This window comes from Manis javanica, chromosome 3 (assembly GCF_040802235.1).
Source record: "Manis javanica isolate MJ-LG chromosome 3, MJ_LKY, whole genome shotgun sequence".
Classification (NCBI taxonomy): Eukaryota; Metazoa; Chordata; class Mammalia; order Pholidota; family Manidae; genus Manis; species Manis javanica.
The window spans coordinates 61,584,169-61,606,857 of NC_133158.1; the positions used below are offsets into that span (position 1 = coordinate 61,584,169).

Here is a 22,689-nt window from a genome sequence, read left to right on the forward strand (position 1 = left end):
AATCATTTATATATAGCTCTAATATTCCCAGGGCTCACTTCTTAGAGATACAAATGAGGTCATATTAACAGGAAAATTTCACTAATTCTATAGCTGCCTTTTCCTTTAGGTAACTGGAGTCTCATTTGTAAGGTTCCCTTTGCCATCTAATACTTCAAGAAGTCCCCAGAATCTTTGCTACTGCTCACACTGTTGCTGCTATTCCCTCTCAGTTCCTCAGATTCTACCTCTCTGTTAACCCTCCTACACTCCTGCTTCCAGGGTCTTACCTTTTTTTTACTACTAGGGAAATACTTGCCCTCCTCGGTGGTCTGCTCTTTTTGAAGGGTCTCCAAGAAAGGCTAAACCGAAAGGTGTTATGTGGTTTACTTGAGCCACTGTTTCACATACAGTTCTCTGCTCTCCAGGATGTGCATTTGCCACCAAAGCAAAGGCCATCAGTGTGGGATCTCAGGACAGTCACTGTGATGTGCCTGGAACCACCGGTGTCCTACCCTTAGCCCTTGTTGCTGAGTTCTGTTCATAGAGCTCAATAGCTTCTTCCCTTGTGAATTTTCACCCAGGGGTCAGAAATTTCCCTTTCCTTGCTAGGTTCACGAGGTACTACTCTTGATATGTATTTACAGTTAATTGTATTACATATAACAATAACTTTCTACAGGTAGAATTTTGAGAACTCCCAAGGACCACCTTATTTACCATTCCTCAGTTTTTATACCTCCATGAAGTTTCCTGTCTGCACCAGATAAAGTTCTTCCTCTAAACTCCAAATCCACATTGTCTGTATGAATATTGGCCTTATGATTAGGGCCTCACATTACCTTAATCACCTTCTGCCTATGATGCCTCTCATATTATTTACTTTATAATCTCAACTACAGAGTCCCTTGAAGCTATGGAGCCTGTAGTATTTTCTTATCTCCCACTGTTTGTGTACAGATGCTCAAGAAGTATATGACAAATATTAAATAATTTGTAATTGTATCTCTCTGTTTCAGTCACACCACACCTCTCTATGCAGTAGGATTATTTTAACCAAAAGCATTTTTAGATGCATGGGAAGAGGGGTTTTATGCATGTGTGTGTGCCTGTTCATAGTGTATGGGTGAAGGGTTGGAACTATCCTTTTTGGAGCTGATCCAAAGGAGCCCATTGAATTTTTTCTTGGGAATCTTCATCCAAGAGACAACCTAGCAGTGTCTGCAACTCTGCCCAGCAGCACTCTGGGGCAGTTTAGAACTTTCGCTCAGATGGCGTGCCTGGGGTTGCACTGCTTTCAACCCTTCAACTGCTATAAAACTTGTTCAGATCTTTCAGGATACTCTGTGTGGAAATAAGCCCTGCCCACGTGTAACATTTTGCCCCAGAATAACCATGTGTCCGCACGCCCCTTCCTTTGGACAATATGCTTAGGTGTATGGTTAGGTGTATGGTGTGTTGATGGCAGGGGGCTGGCCAAATCCAGGCCCATCTTATCGATGGAAACATCTTATTGGGAGGCAGACCCCTCTGGCCAAGGTTTTGTTCCTTGGGACGCTGGTCACATAAGAATGATCCCTTCTAGTAAAGCATGTAGTCTCTGTCCCCTCACCCCTAGCACACACATAATCTTTGCCCCCTCACCCCAAATAAACAGTTCCCTCCCTGTCTACCATAGTGGTGTACAACCCTATCCAGCCATCTGCTCCTGGACTCGCTGTACGTATGTCCCAGTAAACCCCCACATCTTCTATGGCATCTGGATCTTCCCTTTGGTCTTTCAAGCACTTTCCCATTGCAACCTGCCCACTTGGGTGTGTGATTGGACTCATTATCATACACCCTCATATCCCTTTAACAAGTTCTTTTGCTTAAACTAACTAGAGACAGTTTCTGCTCTTGGCAACTAGGAGAACCTGACCTAACACAGTAGAATAAGGTGGGACACTGACAAACATCACACAGGTAATACTCGCCAAATAAAGGAAAAGCATTACTTGTGTTATCCCCGTATGCCACTTCATTCAAATGAACTACATTATTCTCTTTCCTTGAAGAAAAGTATAGCTAAGTTTTGCCCAGCTAATATGAACAACAACCTTCAAAAGTTATGGGGATAAAATTATTTTCAAACACATACATTTTGCATCTTGTCACACATCATCCTCATATCATTTACACTGAGGTAAACAGATAAGTATAAAATCTGAATAACATTTGCTGAATTTAAATACAAAGACGCCCTACTGCCTCTTTAATGAGCAGATGAGAATTTGCATTGATCCATTTGTTACAGTCTTGTCCAGTCACCTTAGGAGCCAATGCTTATCAATCTGAAAATAGGAGCTAGTTAAGCCAGCTGTCTCCATCCATCCGTCCGTCCGTCCGTCCGTCCATCCATCCAACTATCCATGCATCCATCCTTTCTTCCAATAATTCTTTAGTGTCTGCTCTGTGTGAGCTCTGGAGGAACTGTATAGATAATGGAGACATTAAGATGTATAAAACATGATTTGCACCCATTAAGAAGCTCAGAGAACCATAGGAGAAATAGATAACTATAGTGCAATGTGATGTTACCCAATATAGGCATGAGCAAAGTATTATGATAGCCTCTAACTACCTAGAGTAATGAAAGAAAGGATTTAGAGACAAGGTGATAACTTGAGCTGGAACTTGAAACACTCACAGGGAAATTCAGTTTCAGCTCCTAATCCAAAGGACAGAAAATTTTGTTCCTAGCTCAGTGAAAGGAAATTAAAATTCAGAGAGAATGAGAACATCTACCAAAGCCTCATAATGACAGACAAAACTACAAGACAACTCAGAAATTCAGACTGCTTATAGCTAGACTTACAGCACCTAACGCTATGGTCCCTATGAATTTTTAATACTCAAAAACAAAAAATTCAACTTTAAATGTCTGCCTTATTCCATGCAATGATCTTACCAGGGATATTCAACTACTTTAGGAAGGTCCTTAGAGTTAAAATTTTGTGGCAGGGAGTTTAAAAGTTCAAATACACTTCTCATAAATGGAATAAAATCTCTTCTTACTGAATCTCACACTTACTAATTTTGAAACCAATTAATACTAAACAATTCTAACAGGCAAAGGAAAAGAGTTGATTTCTCTGTGGGAAGGTTGGTCTAAGGGACAAGGATGGTTCTGAGTCATCAGACTATAGGGGTTTTAATCTAAAATTTTCCTTCATTTTTGACTATGTTGGGACCTGAAAGATTAAACTACTATCTGAATGTCTTTTTCAGGAAGGAAAAAAAGGAAAAAGGAGACACTCCAACATGGATTTGTACTAAAACAAGTATCTCCTGTATAAGTCAGTGCTAACGTTGAATGCTCTAAACTCCCAACTTAACATTTCATATGTGAAGATCCCTTAAGCTCCCTCTAAGACATCAGGAGTATGGACTGTTGCCAATTTAAGGAGGAAAAAAATTAGGTTGTAGAAGAGTTGCTGTTTTATGCAGAGTTACTTTAAAGAGTGAAGACTGCTTTCTAAATTAAGAGATTTGTTTTTTTTTCTTTTCTTTTATAGACCATAAAAAGAAGGGTGTGAAGGCACAAAAAGGGAACATGAAATTCAATTGCAGTAATTATTCATGGAATAGGCCCCTTTCTGTGTGGCCTTACAGAAACGTCCTGAGTACCAAGGAGTTTATACTTTACAAAAGAGAACTCCTACATCATTGCATGGCACAACTTTTGAGTCTTTAGACCTTCCAGGAGATGATCTCCAGGTATTTTTTACAACTCCCATGTGAAAACACACAATAGCTCAAGCCCAGAATAACTGCAGAACTGAGGTCATAAATTGTTTTAGTTCTGTTAGTTCCAAATGACTCATTTTCTGCTCCAAATAATGGGACAAAGGGCATCATCCCATCGACACAGTCAGTGTCACAGTGATGGACACATGTGGATGATCTGAGGCATAAGCTGTGATTGGTCCTAAGAAAATGAGGAGTAGAGTTGGATTCAAAACCCATATATCATGATTTCTGGTCCTTATTCAGCCAAAGCGTTGAGCTGCTCCATATCTGTATTATACACATTGAGGATCTTTCTCAAGAGTTGATCTGGATGCAGCATGATAAGGAAAACCAGGTATTTGGCTTGATAACTGTATTGAAAGTGTAGGTGCACCATTCACAGTAAGCTTCTCACCACAGGGTATTAGATATGCTGCCACAGAGAGGATTATGGTCCAACGATAACTATTAGAGTTCAGTTTTCAAAATTTTAGGAATAATCTGATCATAGTCTTTCCTCCTTGTTACATTATAGGACAGGAATTTTGAGTATTCTGTCAACAGGTTCTCCCAGTAACAAGTGATGTCATCCATCTGCAAGTGGTTCATAATAAACTGGCTTCCCCTAGAGATAAGATTAACAAGAATATTAAAGCACAGCATTTTATAATACTAATAACTTCTATTTGAATACTTACCTGTGTCAAGCACTGTTCAGAATACTTTATATGAATTAACTCTTTTGATCCTCAGAACCAGCCCTATAGCTATCCTATCAATACACATGCACTTAGCAATAGAACTTAATTTTTTTTTCTTAAAAACAAACATATAAATAGCCAATGCTCAGAAAAAGTATTTGTTTAATTACCTCAAAGATTTCAGCCTCCTTCTATAAAGGACAGGCTTAGGACCTATGTGAATGGAGTGTTTTTCCCCCAGGACAGCTTCAGTTCTGATTATCTCTGCATAATGAGGAAGAAATCCAGGTATCTCCATGGTAACAATATTCATACAACTGTAGCTCAGGCAAAACGGAGATGATAAAGTGGAAATGGAAAAATGAACAGAACTTACCTTTCAGCAATTTCTTGAGCTACATCATCATTTGCTTTTACAAATTGCAACAGCTCCCTAGAGGAATTATTAGAATTAATAATATTAATTGTTAATTAATATTAGAAAGTAATTATTAGACTCTGGAATATAGGCCAAGCTAAGTCAGAAAGACCATAGATTGAGGTCTGTGTTAATCTGTGGATATGTGTATGGTGAATTCTTTCTTTGTGAAAGCAGAGATAATCAGGGTCCTTGCAGGAACAAAGTAACAACAACAAAAGGCCCACACAGGCTAAAGGCAACCTGCTGTTGATTTGGGACATATATGAGCAAACAGAAATGTTCAATGACATGTATCAGAAATCAATAATGAAGAAAAAATTTTCTTGTTTTCTGCTTTGGCCCCCAAAAGAGGGCACTGGCTCTCGTTTTGGGGCCTTTTTCATACCTCTTTCTAGCTTCTCCTATTACGAGATGAAATTTGTCTCAGGTTCACTGGGGTCAATTCTCACACAGCAGCTGAAAGTGTTTTGGGAGTGTAACAAGAATTACTATCTATCCTTAGTCTTTGAGAGATTATAGCTTTTTTTTCACTGCATACTATCTAAATGTTACATCCTGAACCATCATTAGAGCACTTTTTCAAATTAAATCCCACTATTCAATTTCAAATTAAATCCCACTATATATACTATATATGAGAACCAAGTAAGTGCAGTACTATATACGCGAACCAAGTAAGAAAAAAGCTTTGAATGGAAAAAGTAATCAGGAGTAAATGCTTTAAATGGCTGGGGATTTAGAGACAGACTGTGGAAGTCATTAGAAACTCTGCCTGGGGGAGAGCCACTCACTGGACGTTGGAGAGATCTGTTTTGACTGGGATATAGTGAACCCATGGCTTCAGCTGTGAATAGAAGAATTCCAGCCACTCGTCACCAACATGGAAAACAAGCGAACCACACAGGAAGAGATGTTTGAACCGGAAACTTGCAGCTACGCCTCGAAAATTAAATAGGTACCTGGGAAAGAAAGAACAAAATATATCTGATACTATTTTGATATGTATTTGATATTATTGTGGCCTGCTGCCATAAATATGACCTTTTTCTTCTTATTCCTTCTCTCCTTTTATGACCTATCTCCCTTCTCTTTCCATTTGCAGTTTTCAAGGACACATCAGCATGTCCCTGTAGGGTTTCCATAAACTCATTGCTTTTCCAGGGGCTACAGGCTGTTCCTGGGAATGTCAGGGTGAGGGAAAAGGGGGATACTTTGTCCAGTCTGAGCTAGGTCAGGCAGGGGCTGGGTGCTAGGTAGAGAAGATGCAAGGCCCAGATGAAAACTGATCTCATCCTTTCCTACAAGCTTTTCTAGGTCTACTGTCTGTAACCAGTCATGGCCCCCACAGCCTTGTTTTTCTCCTATGGCACCCCATTTGGTCAAAGGCATCCCTGTTCCCTGTTTCCTTGTCTTCTGATGTCTGGAGAGGAGTACCAGGCCTGCCTAATCAATCTTCAGAGAAATGCCACCTGGAATAAAGCTATTTTAGCAAAGAACATTTTCTTGTCAGCATCTCTCATGCAGGTACCCATCTCCAACCAGAGTTGCTTTCTACCATATAGTTCCCACTGTGCAGTGTAATCAGTATTCATCTCTCTAGATTCCTCCACTGCCATCCTGGTCTGGTTTTACCTGTTCTCTACTCCTTAGTCTTGGCATTTGTGGATAATATTTTAGTTACATATGCTTTATTCATTTGAAACATAAACTACTTTATTAACCTGATAAATACTTTATCTAACTTCATCTATTGGCTGGGTGGTATGTGGAGAGGGCGAATCTTGTCACTTTGATTACTGGCACACAGGCTCCTTGGAAGCAGGGACTGTAATTCATTGCCTCTGCAGTTCGCATGGGCCAGAGCTTTGTGTGTTATATGTTCTCAGTAAACAACAGCCAAGTGAATTAATGTGACTTTCATAAACCCCAGCTGGGCCCTAGTATTTAAGTTCTCACCCAAAATGCACCTATTCCAAAAACAACATGGAAACCAAGGGAGTCAGGAGTCCCGGACATCTTACTTATATTTGCAGTGATCCACGAGATGGACATCCTTAGTGGCTGGCTTTCCCAAGGTATCCTTCAAATGAAAAAAAACATTTTCACTATTAGCAGTAGTAGCATTTACTGAAGACCATGGAGCAGCAAGCATTGTTAAACATTTCATCAACATGACTTCATTTAAGTCTCATAATAAACATACTCAGGAGGTGTTATTACCCCAGACTACAGATTAAGAAGCCAAGGCTTCAAGAAGTTGGGATACTTGTTCAGGGTCACATGCTCTAAGTAGAAGAGCAAAGGTTTTAACCTGGGCTGACCTGATTTCAGAGTTTAAGCTCTCCTGGAGCCTTGTGGATCCTCCTTTGAACTCAGAGGTCATGACCTGCAGCACATTTAATTCTATGTAAATTGTACACACAGGAGGTTACAAGTGGTGGCTGGTGAGCTTAGAGGTATAGCCCACACACAGATTTTATTGGGCATACAAAATATTTAAAAACAAATATTTAAACCATTGGTAACATTTATGGATAGTAGGATGTTTCTTACAGAAAGCCAGATTTCCAACTTTCCTTGTAAGAAGGAAAAGGAAGATCTTGTAAAGTGGGCTCTTATTCCCCTTGGCAGCAGTAACCAGACCTTTAGTACGCTCTCCTGCTTGCTCCTGTGGACCTGGGGCATTTGAGTTTGAGACCCCATCTATATTCCAGCTACCTGAGCAGATGATAAACTCTGGTAAAATCCTTGGTGAGGGGAACAAATCTTGTTTGCAGCCTCCCACAGCAGATGCTGTATACTAAATGGATACATTTCTCATAGTTTTTAGTTTTAAATAAAATTTCTTAGGCTTGATTTGCTCCAGTTTGATTAAAACTATCAAGTGAAAAATACATGCATATCAGATATACTTAGTTTTTCCCTTGAAAAGTTTAAAAACTTTTCTCCTATCATCCTCTTATGGTATATGGACATTTCAGATGAAGACATTTAGGGCTTAGAGTTCTTTGAATTAGGTAAGAAGTCATAGAGTTAGGAGAACACAGATGGACTCCAAGCCAAAAAAGCAAGGCATGGCTGGCTTCACCTTAGAATCACTTGCAGAGTTTTAAACATGTCAAGATGCCTGGACCCCATTCCCCAGAGTTTCTGGTTCATTTTTAAGTCCGCTGGTTGTATTACAGGCAGTTAAGAACCTTTGATTTAAACCAGGGGTTGGCAAACTATAGCCCACAGGCCAAATCTGGCCACTGCTTATTTTATATGCAACCTATGAACGTATTTTTACCTTTCAAATGGTTGAAAAAACCCAAAGAAGAATATTTTATGACACATGAAAATCACATAAGATTCAAATTTCAATGCCATAAATAAAGTTTTATTAGAACATAGCCATGCTCACTCAATTACATATTGTCAATGGCTACTTCCACACTATTGGCAGAGTAACTACAACAGATACCATACATCCACAAGGCCTAAAATATTTACCATCTGGCCCTTTATATAAAAAGTTTGTGACCTGTTTTAAACCTTCAAAGTAATATAAAACACTACTCATAATATGGGCCTGGAAAACAATGTACATTTGAAAACAAGTAATTTACTATATGCTAGTACTAGTTCATGGAACTTTACATTCATCCCAACACTGAGAGGAAACCTAATCTGAGATTCTACCCAGGAGGCAATGTTCTTTGGGTGAGAACATTCACTTCTGAAGTTCTATTCAGATGATTGGTGATTACTTTCATAGATTTCCAGGCCTGGTTTTTGGTGTATTCTGCATCAATAAGTTTGGGGTTTTTCCGAGATAGAAGAATGAGAGGATCTCGTTCCGGACTTGTCCTATAAAAGAAACACATGACATAAAACTGTGTGTCCTACCCCATACTACTGTTACCGGTGAACGGTAAGCAGTGACTGTACACACAGATGGACAATTCCGTGGTTACATCAACAGTGGAGAATGCGATACCGGACATGGCAGTGTCTAAGTGGTCCTAGGCTCTTTCCCACCATTGATGTTGTGCTGGTCACTACAGCCACATCCTGGGGAACAAGCTTCCTTTGGGAGGGCTTGGGTAACCTCTATCTACTAGCACTCACAGCTGTGTAACTAGGTAATCACCACTCACCAAAGTAGCTGTATGACCTTTGTTGTGTATGTGTGTAAAGTCTAGTATTATACTTAAATTAAAAAGAAAACTAAAGGGCTTAAAAATCTGAAAGCCATATGGAGAAAAAGTCCTAATTATGGCCCAAGTAGCAGATGGTCTTCACATTTGAGAGGTCACGGACCCCCCTGAGAATCTGAAGAGAACCAAGGACCCCATGCCCTCTCTAGAAAAATATCGCCATATCATTTCAAGAAAGTCCTAAAACCTCTGAAGTCCACACATGGATTCCAAGTTAAGAATCTGTGGTCTCAAGATCTGACAATCAGAAACTTGACAGGTAGAGTAAGCAGTGGCTGCTGAGCCCATCTGCATTCTGAAGCCCACGGCCCAAGTAAATAGAGGGTGTGATCTCTGACAAGACTCACCCAGAGAACTACAAAACCCTTCTCCCTTCACAGTCTCTGTTGTGTTCATCTGTTCCAAAGATACTCACTGTGTATCTATGTGACAAGTAGTGTTCTTGGCAATGGAGATGCAGAGCTGAGCAGCACAGATGGGGCCTTTATGCAACAATTTCCCTCTCCCTCTTCCCCACTCCTGCTCCATTTTCACCAGAGTCAGTCTATACTTGCCACCACTGCTCGGCAGCCACATGGTCTGATAAAAAAGGCAGTCAGGAGATCTTCTGATGGTTCCTTCTCTGCCAATAACAGGCAGAGTGATGGCAAGCAAGATCATAAGCGCCACTAGGAAACAGATCTCTCCTGCAAGAGGACAAGCCAGCTGCCAGTCATGATTCTGTGTAAACACCTGTTGAATGACTGGATGGATCAACTTTATTTCTTTGAATTTCAATGATTAAGAGTGATTTGGGCAAATAATTTGAGTTCTTTAGTCTAAAATTCTGTGATTCTTTATTTATTTCTTAGCTTTCTCTTTGAGGTAGAGTTCTTCACACCCTCAAAGTAACTTACATTTTAAAAATTAGTTGGAAGAACATCTTTGTAAAATGTCAGAAAATATAATCACCTTGATCCCCGGAAATATGCTGTGGAATTTTTCTTTTTCCATGGCCACTGTGCTGCTGCCCTAAAAATAGATTTCCATTAGTTTCTATGTTTTTTTCTAAAACTAATGGGTTATAACCATTTCTGAAAATGAATTCAGAGCTGTACATTTTTAAATAAGTCTCATCTAAACTTTTAAAGGAGAAAGCACTCAATGACATTATGTTCCCTTTTGTTAGTACTTCATCCCTCTGGAGGTGGTAGCCAGTAATACCTACAATTCTATTGCTCCAGTAATAAGTTAACAGCATTCAAAGAAAAGTTCCCAAACCCTAAGTGACATGATTAGGGCCATTTAGTTCAATATAATAAGGATCTCTTCTCTGTTTTAAGTAAAATGCTATTGATAAAATTAATAGGCAAAGAGAACTGCAGAAAATATCAGAAACTGAATTAAGGGCAGAAAGACAAATCACCTCCTGATTTCCTATTTTGGATGCATAAGAGATCTCATCAGATTTAGTTGGCTTTTTCAAAGCACTCTGGTATTCTTGAGGCTGTACTAAGGACTCCATATATGCAAAGTCCCTGAAATTCAGGCCTTAGTGCACATTACCATGATCAGCTTTCCTTACTGAAAATGCTAGCTCACAGATGCTTTTCATTCTTAACTTTCTTCATAGGAACCCTGCACAGAAGTTTGCTCAGTGTCTTCCTCTGAAAAAGGACAGAGACAACTGATGGAGTTAATGAGGTACTGGTGGGCTATTTACTATAGTGGTGAGACTTCATATACAAACTTTTTAGGTAGAGACACATTTCAGATACATATAGTGTCATATTACTCATTTTTCTCTCAGCTGAGAAGCACGCTCTATATTTTCCTGGCTTATCTTCTAGTCCTTCCTTGCTGGATCATCTTTATCTGATTCTCTAGTCCAAGGCCAGAACTATCTCTTGCTATGCTCCATACCCCCTCTCACCAATACAGAAACACGACAGCACTGAGTTAATTTTGGCTCTATGGGTTCTTTTTGGTGGAAAAATGATTTAAGCTCATTACATGAAATTCTAATGGAAAAGCATAAAATAAAAGTACGAAAATCATCTGAAATCTTTCCACCACAGGTAACCACTTTTACAATTTAACGTGTCAGTGAAGAATTTCCTTCCAATCATGTCTCTATATCAGGGGCTCCCAATAGGGGCTGATTTTGCCTCTCTTCCCCAGAAGACAACTGACTGTATCTTTAGACATTTTTGATTGTCACTCCTGGGGAACTGTTACTGGCTATTAGTGGATAAAGACCGAGGTACCTCTAAACACCCTACAATGCACCCATGGTACCGAGATTGAGAAACCTTGTTCTATACAACAGTTATCATGTTATACCTGCTGTTAGGCAGCATTCTTATTAGGACATATGTTAAAGGTAATAATATAGCCAACACCTATATAGCACTTACTACGTTCCATGCATGATACATGTGTGATATATATGATATATATATCACAAGGGAGAACACTGTAACCACACGGTGGAGGAACTAGATGACACCTTGATACAGTGATCAAAATTAACATCTCTGATGAGGGGGTAAACAGACACAAAATCACTTATGTAAGTATTCAGGCCAGTAACGCATAAACTGAATTTAATCATGAGGAGACAGACAAAACCAAACTGGAGAACATTCTATAAAAAATGTGGCCTGTATTCTTCACAATGTCAGTGTCATAAAAGAGAAAGGCAGACTGAAGAGTTGTTCTGGATTAAAGGAGACTACAGAGGCATAATGACTAAATGTGACCCTGGATTGTGTCCCACACCAGGGGCGAATGTGCCATACAGGACATGATTGGGACAATTAACTGTTGTATCAATACTGTTTCCTGAATTCAATAATTGTAGTATGGCTATAAAGGAGAACACACTTGGTCTTTGAAAATATACACTGAAGTATATTAAGGGGCACAAGGTCATAAGGTATGCAACATACTCTCAAATAGCCAGAAAACAAGGAATTATGCATACATTACATATGCAGCCTAAATGTCATTAAAGAAAATAATGAAGTAAATTATTATCCACACCATGGAATATCATGCAACTGTTAAAAATGAGCAGTTTCATGCATACTAACATGGAAAATTTTCTGAAACACACCAATAAATGGGGAAAAAAGTTGCCTAGGTTAGACATATTAATAAAATTTCACAAGCACATAAAAGTTTCAAAATTGGAAAGAGTTGCTTTTTAAGATTTTAAAAACAAAGTACAGTTGACCCCTGAACAACACAGGTTTGAACTATGCAATTATTTATAGACAGTTTTTTCAATAAATATATAGAATCTGTAATTGGATGTAAGGCAGTAGATTCCATGGGTATGTGTTCAATAGAAACAGAAAAGGAAAAATGCACAAAGTGGCCTGTAGAGGATTGAACCCATAATCTTGGTGTTATCCTGGTGTTATCAGGAACACGTTCTAAACAACTGAGCTAACTGGCCATCATCATGGATCAAGGAAAAGTGCCAGGCCCAGTCAGTCAGCTGACTGACCCCCAGATCGGTCAACTCAGAGGAAGGAGGGAGCAGGGAAATCCTTGCTCCTTCAAAGTGCGCCCCTGTCAGCCCAGGCCTATTCTACCTGCAGGCAGGTGTCAGCCCTGGCAGTTGACCAGCAGAGCAGCTAATTCACCCTTTGCTTGCTCTCTTTTCTCTGTCAGACCCTACAACCCTCCCATTTCTTTTCTATTTTTCTACTCTGTTGCATATGAAGTTAATTAACCCATCTCATATACAGTAGCTTTTAGTAGTTGACTTTTGTGGGAGTTAAAAGGGTATACTGGGATTTTCAACTCCACAGGGGATTAAGGCCCCTAACCTCCATGCTGTTCAAGGATTAACTGTAGATGTATAGCAGGTGGAAAAAGAGCTACAAAAGGAAGGAAGAGTGTGAAAAGGGTATTTCCAAGTTCCTGAAAAAAATAAAGGATTAGAAAACTAAGGCCAAGTAAAACTTGGACAAAAGAAAGTTAAAGACCTTATATTTTCCCAAAATTTGCATTTTGAATTATGTTCAAAATCAGATAGTTAATGAGAAATGATGGTCTCAATGTCTAGAGATCATGGGTAAGGTTAACAGGTAAAATGGAGAGGATAATGAACTTGAAAAACCTGGACTTCAGGCCTAGATTGATTCCTGACTTTGACCAAATCATTAAACCTTTCTGCTCCTTCATTCCCCAACCCCTGAAATAAAAAGTAGGACAAAGACAATTTCTAGTTCCAGTTCTATCAAGTATGAAACTAAGCAATCTTAAAAAGTAACTTCTAAATTATACAACTAGCTAATAGACTCATTTTTTTACCTAGTGGCTCTAACCACCACTGAGGACTGCAGCCCTATATGTTTCTTCAGGAAAGGGGCATTCTCTTCATCCCCTTTGAATGTCTAGCCACACTTAGTACAGGTGATAGGTATTTGTGGAAATAAAGTTAAACTAAATGATTGCTTTCCCTATACCTGAGAGAAGACCTACAAAGACTGTTTTTCCAGAGGTTTGCTAACTAAATGTTGTTTGAATCATTAATGCAAAATGTAGCTAGTTAAGAAATACCTACAGCTTGGATGACCTGAATAATCTAAATTCTGACATGATGGCAAGATGGAGTCAACAGGTCATGGCATGTCTTAATCATGAATCAGAGAGGATCTGGAATAAGCTGGTACTTGGGATATCACCCTATCCCCATCTAAAGGACTTGGACTTAGCTCTAAATTATAACATACATTTATGTCCCTCCAAATAATTTTCTATCCTTTCCCAAAACATGTCATTTTTTTCTAATTATGAAAGTAATTCACTCTTATTTAGAGAATCTTAAAAAGTACAGACACAATTTAAAGAAGAAAAGAAAAGGCTCCTATAAGCCCTCCCACAGAGGGGAGCATTGCTGATAGCATAGGGTAGGCTCCTCTGCTCTATTCCTATGGATATGTAAATATTTTACACACATACAAAACTGCTTATGCTGTAAACAGGCTTTTTTGTCTTTTATCTTAAAAGTTAGTCATTTTATACAAATGGCCAACAGGCATGTGAAAAGATGCTCCACCTCACAAAACATCAGGAAAATGCAAATTAAAGCTACAATGAGATATCACCTCACACCAGTTATGATGGTCACTATCCAAAAGACAAGAAATAACAAATAACAAATGCTGGTGAGGATGTGAAGAAATGGGAACCCTCTTGCACTGTTAGTGGGAAATGTAAACTGGTGCAACTGCTATGGAAAGCAGTATGGACATTCCTCAAAAACCTAAAAATAGAAATACCATTTGACCCAGTAATTCCACTCCTAGAAATTAACCTGAAGAAAGCAAAAATCCCTTATTTGAAAAGATACATGCACCCCTATTTTTATTGCCATACTATTTGCAATAGTCAAGATATGGAAGCAACCTAAGTATGCATCAGTAGATGGATGAATAAAGAAAATGTGGAACACATACACAGTGAAATATTATTCAGCCATGAAAGGAAAAGAAATCCTGCCATTTGCAACATGGATGGATCTAGAGGGTATTATGCTCAGTAAAATAAGCCAGGCAGAGAAAGACAAATATCAGATGATCTCACTCATTTGTGGAGTATAAAAACAAAGCAAAACAGAAGGAACAGAATAGCAGTAGACCCGTAGACACTGAGAAGGGACTAGTGGTTACCAAGGGGGAGGGGTTAGGGTGGGTATGGGGGGAAGGTGAAGGGGATAAAGGTGAACAATAATTTGCAATCACAATATAAGTTGGTCATGGGGCTGGCAGTACAACATGGAGAATATAGTCAATGATTCTGTAACATCTTACTATGCTGATAGATAGTAACCACACTAGAGGGGGTGAGGATTTAGCAATATGGCTAACTATTGAACCACTGTGTTGTATATTTGAAACCAGCATAAGATTGTATATCAACAACAATAAAGAAAAAAGTCATTTTAAAGTAAATAATTGTTTATACTCTACTGTTTATTTCAAGAAGACCCACAGTGAAGGACAAATTAAACCTAGCTAAAGGACCTACCTTACCAGATCTTCTCTGAAGAGGTCCCATCGTCCAAGACCCGTAGGATAAATTGGCCAAACAGCGGGTCCACCTTCCCAGAATGTCCAAGCAGGATACATGATATCATGGTACTCTGATGTCTTCAACAGAAACAGAAAGGTTGTTCTCATTCAGTATTGGAACAGAGAGAAGCAGCAAATTGCATACATGCCACAGGACTGGACAAAGGCCTTGCTCTAATGTTATACTGCCAAAGATACATTTTTCCTTGTCTGCAGAGTCTAGAGTCTAGAAATTGAAAGGCCAAAATGACCATGGGTTAACATTCCTGGGCTCACTGAATCCCAGAATTTGAAATCACAATAAAGGTCAATTTCTCCAGTTCCCCAACGTTGTTTTTCCAGAGGACATACATTGTTACGGCTCTTGTTTAAGGGAATTGTATGCCCAAGTCTGAATGATCATTTAACTCTCTCATCTTTTAACTGTTATTACCCCTGGAGTGTGTACTATCTAACCAGTATGTGGTTATTTTCCAGATGGGTCTTTTGACAGCAGGAACTGTGGTGCAATGATTAAGAGTGAGGGCTCTTGAGAGATCATCTGAGTTCAGCTCTACCTCTTTCCAACTCTAGGCAACGTACTTAATCCTTCTAAGTTTCATTTTCCTTATCTTTATAATGGGAGAAATATTATTAATATTATCTATTTAATAGGCTTGTTTTGAATGCTAAATGAGTTATCTCATGTAAAAGGCCTGGAACAGTGTTTGGCACATAGTAAGTAGTCAATATGTGTTAAGTTAGTATTATCTAACACAGTGGCACTGTTGAGCTCACATTGGTTGGTCAATAAATTCATGGTTATTTGCTGATCAGGGTCAGAAGTGCTCATTGGGCAGAATGGGGAGAAGGGGTGTCATTTCACATCTTTTTGAAAAAGTCTGAAACCATTTTCTTCCCTTTTTATGGTTACTCCTGTTAAAACTCTAGCCACTGATAAACCTCTAACTCTATGGCATAGTTTTTTTCCACTGGAATTACAGATGCAATATGCTGTTTGCCTTCTCTCAAATACTTAAAAAAAAGTAAAAAGTATGCAATTCATCAAGCAGCTCAGACATAATAGCTGTCAACTGAAGCTGCCAATTACTGTAGAACTGATGTACTAAAATCCCTTCCTTGGAAAGTAGGAATAATTTGTTAAAAAAAAGAGGGAAGTAAAGATGAAAAGAAAGTTAGTATACTGATGGCCATACTTTATTATCCACAGAAACAGATAAATAACAAACGTAAAGTCCTTCCTGACTTACATGGGAGCCGCTACCTGTTCTTCTGGGAAGGTTTCATGACAAACAAGGGGACCAAGCACTTTTGAGAAATGAGGCTAAATCATGGAAAATGCAAGACAAATGTGGCCTCAGCCCACTTGCAATACAGGAAATAAGTCTAGAAAGAAAGTAAACTATGATAAAAACTCGGGATAAATAAAGGTCTCTCTGCTTTGGAGAAACCAAATCAGATAAACGTTTCTTTTCTCAAAGTCCTTAGGGTTCTCCCATATCCACTCTCCCCAAAAAGAATCTTCCACCCATACTCACAGTGCCCCCACCTTCACCCCCAAATATATTCACACCTAGTCTCGAGGGAACGAAAGCCCAACCCTGACAATACACCACTTGCAAGAACCTGATTGCACACTGTGATAAGAACCATTTGCATACTGATAAGATATTGACTGTTCCCAGTTCTCCAAACCCACTGGTGTGGCCTAGTATTCCTGTTCTCCATAAGGAGACCCAAAGATCACCCCCTCACATATCCTTCTCCAATATCCCAGGCCTATCCTCTCAGTGCACTGCTTGGGCACAAACTGTGTGGAGTTATTGTGTACCTTTGGTCTCACTATTAGCCATACTGGGCCCTTGGGATACATGGACAGGACAGATGATGTATAGTCATTATAAGAGCTCAACAGGTATTTTTAGAATGAAGGTGTTCCCTAACTCCAAGCCCATGAGCTTTCTTGTGCCACTGTCTCTATAGAATGCTCTGTAGGATCTCTGAACCTCACTTTACATGTCCTATAGTTTCCTCAGGCCTCTCTCACTCCCTATCCTCCATCCCTAGCCCTCTAGACACGAAAAACAGTCTTAATCACACTCCTTATGGATCCTCAGCCCCATCTCCTCGGTCTTGCTGCTCAATCATTGTGCAGCTCAGAGGAACGCAGACCCAGTCCTGGACCTCAGGATTCATCCTTACCTTTACCCATCAGACTCTATCACAGGACAATCCTGCTCATACCCTAAAGGACTACCCTCCCACCTTCCCTCCCATAACCCCATATATGGCTCCTCCTGTACGTACTTTACTGAAGGAGAACACTGGAATGGCAGGCTCCATCCATTTAGGAACCTGAGGATAATCTCGTACGTTGATTACCATCTCCATGTCAGGGAGGTGCCCGATAACTTCCAAAACAAAGTGTTCAACACCACTACACCTGTCAAACAGAAATACCACAAATTCACCAGAGCAGTGCTGTAGGACCAGGCAGGGCCCCACTCACACTTTTAAAGACAGCCAATGTTCAGATCATCAGCCTACTGCAACGTCTCCTGAAAGCAATGCTTCTAGAAGGACTATCTATCCTTTTAGAAAACTATTTTATGTTTTGCGAGTTATCTTGCCAAGCTAAGCTGCTCCAGCTTACAAGACTTAATGAAATTTTCCAACTAGATCATCACAAATTTGAAGGGTATATTATTGCTACTCCTACAACTTTTTCACCTCTATTAATTCCCAGTTTTGTTCTTTTCTCCCCCTATATGATTACCATTATTTATTTACCATAGTTTATTTAGTAAGCAATATACGAATTTTGACAGGATCTGGAAAAGCTAATTTTCTAATTGTGTTCCTCAAGCTTTATTTCTCACAAAGACATTATTTTTATTTCCACCATAACTAAGTCTCATAATTTATGAGGAAAGATAGGAAAACTTTCATTACCTTCAACCTGAATGCAGAACACTACCAAAATCAGTTTGCAAGTGAGAAAAAAGATGTTATGTACACAATCACAAAGACTGTAGCAGAGCTTTCTTACTAGACTCCCTGGAAACCTCAGAGGATTTGGGAAAAAAGAGAGGATACACTGACAGCTTAGCTTTTCCGCCCCGTCCTTTCAGGTCCTGACCCAAGCACTACCCTGGTGGCAGCCCTCCAAGGCTTGACAAAATGATCCAAAAGCATGGAAGTGATTGATTTAAAATACTGACTTCTATATAAGGAAATAACTACAAAAAATATCAATGGTTCATGAACATAAGAGTCTCAACTGTATTAATAATTTAAAAAATGCCAAAAAAGCCAAACTTGTAAAATCCAGGAATGAAATGATGCGTACCAGGGGATTGGGGCTTTGGAGACAGGACAGATGTTTAAGGGTACAAACTTACAAGTAGTAAATAAGCCTAGAGATCTAATGCACAGGATGGTAAATACAGATAACAATATTATATTATAATCATCAGACTTGCTAAGAGAAACTTAATTATTTTAACTACTAAAGGATAATTATGTAATGTGATAGAGCTGTGAATTATTGCTACAATAGCAATCATACAATATATAAATATATCAAATGAACATGTTGTATGCCTTAAATTTACATGTTATACATCAAATGCTTCTCAACTAAAAATTTTAAAAGTATCACTATGACATACAAAACCCCAGTGAAGCCAGACAGCAATTTTTACCAATCAGATTGGCAAGAATCAGAGTCCAATGTTACGCAGTGTTTGAGGGTGTGAAAGGTCTATTCTGAGCATGTGATAAAAGGGTGGTGGGAGGGTAAACAGCCACAACCTCTCTGGAGGACAATTTGCTTCTATTTAGTAAAATTTTTACGATAATTTAATTGGCCTGTTAATTCTACTTCTAGAAATTTTTATTACATTTATAGGAGTACTCAAGTAGCATTGTTAGCACTAGTCAGAATTTAAAAGGGAAAGGTAGGGAATAATTTAAATGTATTGATAGAGGTCTGAATAAAGAAATGCATACAACTGATTATTATGCAGAGTGAGATGTACTCCATGTACTTATGGAACAGTTTAAAAATTTACTGTTATATGGAAAAGAAAAGTAACTTTCAGGACAAAAGATACAGCATATTCTGATATTTTTTAATGAGTACAAAATAACTGCATATGCTTAGACTATTTCTGGAAGCATATGCAAAAAGTTTTCATTGTGGTTGTCTCTTGAGAGGAGGACTTAGTGAGTAGAGGTCTGGAACTCTAAGGTGATAGAGAAACTTCCTTTATTCATTGTACATCTTTTGGAGTTATCTAAATATCTTAACCATATACATGTAACACTCCTTTGATACTAAAATAAGACTAATTAAATTAAAAAATATTACTGCTGTATGTTACATGTAACAATTAAAACATTTGTTATTACTTCAAGGTAATGGGATATTAATTGTTGATCTTTATTTTCCTCTTGCCATTTTTACATATATTTGACAATGAAAATATATTAATCTGTAATACAGTTGTTATTAAGAACAAATGATGTAAATCCCTATGTCCAAATGTATGCATGTTTTTTACAATACTGCTCATTTATTTTACTTTTAACAACAGAACAGAGATTGGGAAGAGATCTCAAGTAAGGCAATACCATGCCCTCTCAATTTTAGACTTTTTTTTCTAAATAAAGATTTGAGTTAAAAAAAAAAAATTCCTGAAAGGGAGGTTTGTCACTTGTTGTATATAATGCTGCCTAAACCCAACTTCGGCTCAGTCCATAGCCTCCTTGCTCACCCACCTTCTGCCCTGATATGTTACTGGTATGTCAACTCTCATACCTGAAGTTCTGGCTAGTACACCCTGCATAATCTGTGTAATCTTATGCCTCTTGACTTTCTGCCACCTTTCTTCAAATACTCAGTGCTGAAAACAATACTTGGTCCATGGGAGACCATACTTCTCCTTCAGCACAGCTCATTCCTGCTAGGCCTCATCAGCCTGTGCCCTGCAGCTGCTTTGTCTGGGAAGGATAAGTTGGGCAGAGCCATAGCCAATACAACCAGTGATGTGCCCAAGCCTTATGAAGAGAGAGGAGACAGGCTTTGATATAGGCAAAGGGAAGACAGAAGTTGGCAAAAAAAATTCCCAGGCAAGAAGAACCTTGTCACTATTCGGTAATCCCTCTGAAATGCAAGGAGGGATTCACCTGTCAGTCCCTTTCATTGGCTTCTCTATAAGAACAGAATCAAGTAGGCCCATATATGAAAAGGTCAGAAGCTATAGCTACCTCATAAGTCTTACCTTGAGGGAAACATGCAGTCATTTTCTCGGTATAATCTATTCTTAATGATCTGATAGTGGGTCCCTAGTTTCCGTCTGACTACCTCGGTCATCATCTTCCTGGAGATACCTCCCCGGAAAGGAGTCAGATCCTCTTCTATGACACTGGGAAAGAAGGGAATGGTCAAGGAAAGCAGGCCAAGAGAGTGACACATTGCATCTACCTCCTGTCTGTGGGTTTAGGTTTGGTATTAGAGAACACAATAAGCCAAGGGAAAGAATAGCGGGCCAGAATGAGCAACTTCTCCCCTAGAAGCACACAGGTAATCTAAACCATCACAACAAAGCCAGGATAAGGAAAAAGAAGTTAATTTCTGCTCTCCCCCTCTCGGTCTGGATTGCTGCCCACCCTCCACTACTCCCCCACCCCCCGCTTGCCTGTTCTACATTCCTCCTCCGATACTCATGCCACACCCATGTCCTCCCAGTCACTGCAGTCCACTGCTGGCCGCTGAATCCCACACAAGGTATGGTTTCTGCATTGCACTGTGACACTGTCTGACTCCCTTTTGTTCTGGTCTGCCTAATCCCTACCCACCACACATCCTCTAGCAGCCTAACAGCAGTAACCAGAAATTACACCATTACATATCCTTTTTAAAGTTCAGTACATAGCAAGTTTTCAATAAGTATCATAAGCATTGGGTGAATTTTTTGAGGAGTCCTAGAATAACCTAATGAGGAGCTAAAAAGGACCCTATTACTTAGCTGATGGGGCATCTGAGATCTAGAGAAGCGCCACAGGGATAATTAGTGGGAAGTGTGGGGTTAGAACCCAAGACCGCTTTCAAAGTGACCCTACCATACCACTCTCCAGCCCTAATTTGCATACATTAAAGTGACCAACAGGAAATTTTTTATTTGATTAATTTGTAAGTACCTTCACCCCTTCAACAGCATTTATTGGGAGCCTGAGCCAGGGATAGGACAGTAAGACATAGATCTTGACATTAAGAAACTTTCAGTCAGTGGAACATTTATCCCCTAGGAATAGGAAACCCATCTCAGGAACCCTGTCTATTCTCAAAGCATGCCTGGCTTTGTGATCACTCAACCAAAATCTCTTGGGGATTTTAGGGGACTTCCTTGTGACAAGAACTAAACTCTCAAAGACACATGAAAGAAAAGAACTCACCCATGGTAGCAGCTGCAGTTTTGACTTAAACATGGTTCATAATTCTCCAGAGACCTATTAATTTGGTCAATAAATACTTTCCATTTTGAACCTTCAAAAAGTAAAGTAAATGAGGGTTAACAAAATACCTGACTATTCTTATTTGCTAGCAGCAGGCAGACAGAACCAACAGAAAGCCAAAACTTGGCATCCGTCCCCATCCCACTGGTGGTCACGAAATTCCAGGAAGGATCCGTTCTGCAGCTCTCTAGCACTCATGCCAGGCCTGCCCCTCTACTTGGGCCGTCACGATTCCAAAAAATGGGGACACTTCCAAACGTAATGCCTGACACTCAGAAGGCTATGGATAAATTAGTGAGTGACATGGACTCTCACCTTTTATTAACCCATAAAGAGGATCATTTAAAAGCCACAGACAATAACCCTCCCTTTCTCTCTTCCGGCAATGGACTAAACCCCACCACCACCACCACGAATCCCCGCCCCCGCCGGGGTGTTCTGGAGAGTTGCGGGGTAGCCGAGCGCAGACGACACCCGCTGTGGGGGAACACGGGAGCCCCTCTCATCCCGCTATCACTCCGACCTCGGGAGACGGGTTACTCTCCAGGGTCCTGGGCAGGCGAAGCCGCGTCAGCCGCCCCGACACCCTCACTCCCCGCGCCCGGGCGCCGCGTGCCCCAGCGTCAGCCCGGCGCCGGCCGCCTCGGGGAGGGCGCGGCAGCCGGAGCCCACCTGACTCCTTCTGGCGGCCCAGCACTGGCGGCAGGACGAGCAGCAGCAGCAGCCACAGCCGCAGCTGCGAGCGCGCCCACCTCTCCATCGCCCGCGGCCCCGCTGCGGAGGCCCCGCTGCCGGCGGAAGCGCGGCCCCGCACAAAGATGGCCACGGAGCTGCACCACGTGGGCGGAGGCCTCCCAGCACGGAGATGGCGGCGCGCCGCTCTGCTCTCCCGCCCCCAAATCCCTGCCCGCGGCAGTCGGTGTCCGCGATTGCGGCTCTGAGAAGTTGCGGCCGCCTAGTTAACCTACCAAGAGGCAGGGAAAGTCCGGGCTAAACCCCTGGCCACCAGGAGCCAGTTTCTAACCAGTCCA

General features: G+C 40.2%; 1 protein-coding gene across 8 annotated transcripts; it reads right to left on the reverse strand.

The window, feature by feature from the left end:
• Window positions 1-1,976: 1,976 nt before the first annotated feature.
• On the reverse strand, window positions 1,977-22,689 carry POGLUT1 (protein O-glucosyltransferase 1). 8 transcript variants are annotated; one of them, XR_001851968.3, is made up of 12 exons: window positions 22,331-22,497; window positions 21,599-21,689; window positions 20,425-20,568; window positions 17,447-17,582; window positions 15,096-15,217; window positions 10,023-10,082; window positions 8,622-8,721; window positions 6,894-6,952; window positions 5,664-5,831; window positions 4,828-4,884; window positions 4,166-4,375; window positions 1,977-2,451 (listed from the first exon to the last, which is right to left on the reverse strand). XR_001851968.3 is itself a non-coding variant. In XM_073231594.1 (11 exons), the coding sequence occupies exons 3-11, from the start codon at window positions 20,517-20,519 to the stop codon at window positions 4,219-4,221; spliced, it is 954 nt and encodes a 317-aa protein (XP_073087695.1). In that variant the 5' UTR covers window positions 20,520-20,568; window positions 21,599-21,689; window positions 22,566-22,689; the 3' UTR covers window positions 1,977-4,218. The 8 variants fall into 8 exon arrangements, 6 of the variants coding, with proteins under 6 accessions (XP_073087695.1, XP_017507839.1, XP_036869024.1 ...); XR_012129187.1 differs by lacking the exon at window positions 1,977-2,451 and adding an exon at window positions 4,622-4,715 and having other exon boundaries at window positions 4,241-4,375; XM_073231594.1 differs by lacking the exon at window positions 22,331-22,497 and adding an exon at window positions 22,566-22,689 and having other exon boundaries at window positions 1,977-4,375.

Coding starts and splice junctions, on each gene's coding strand:
- POGLUT1 (XM_017652350.3), bottom strand. CDS start 22,418: ATGGAGAGGTGGGCGCGCTCGCAGCTGCGGCTGTGGCTGCTGCTGCTG. Junction 15,218..17,446: donor CAGTGTTCTCCTTCAGTAAA/GTACGTACAGGA, acceptor TTTCTGTTGAAG/ACATCAGAGTACCATGATAT. Junction 5,832..6,893: donor GTGGATCACTGCAAATATAA/GTAAGATGTCCG, acceptor TTTCTTTCCCAG/GTACCTATTTAATTTTCGAG.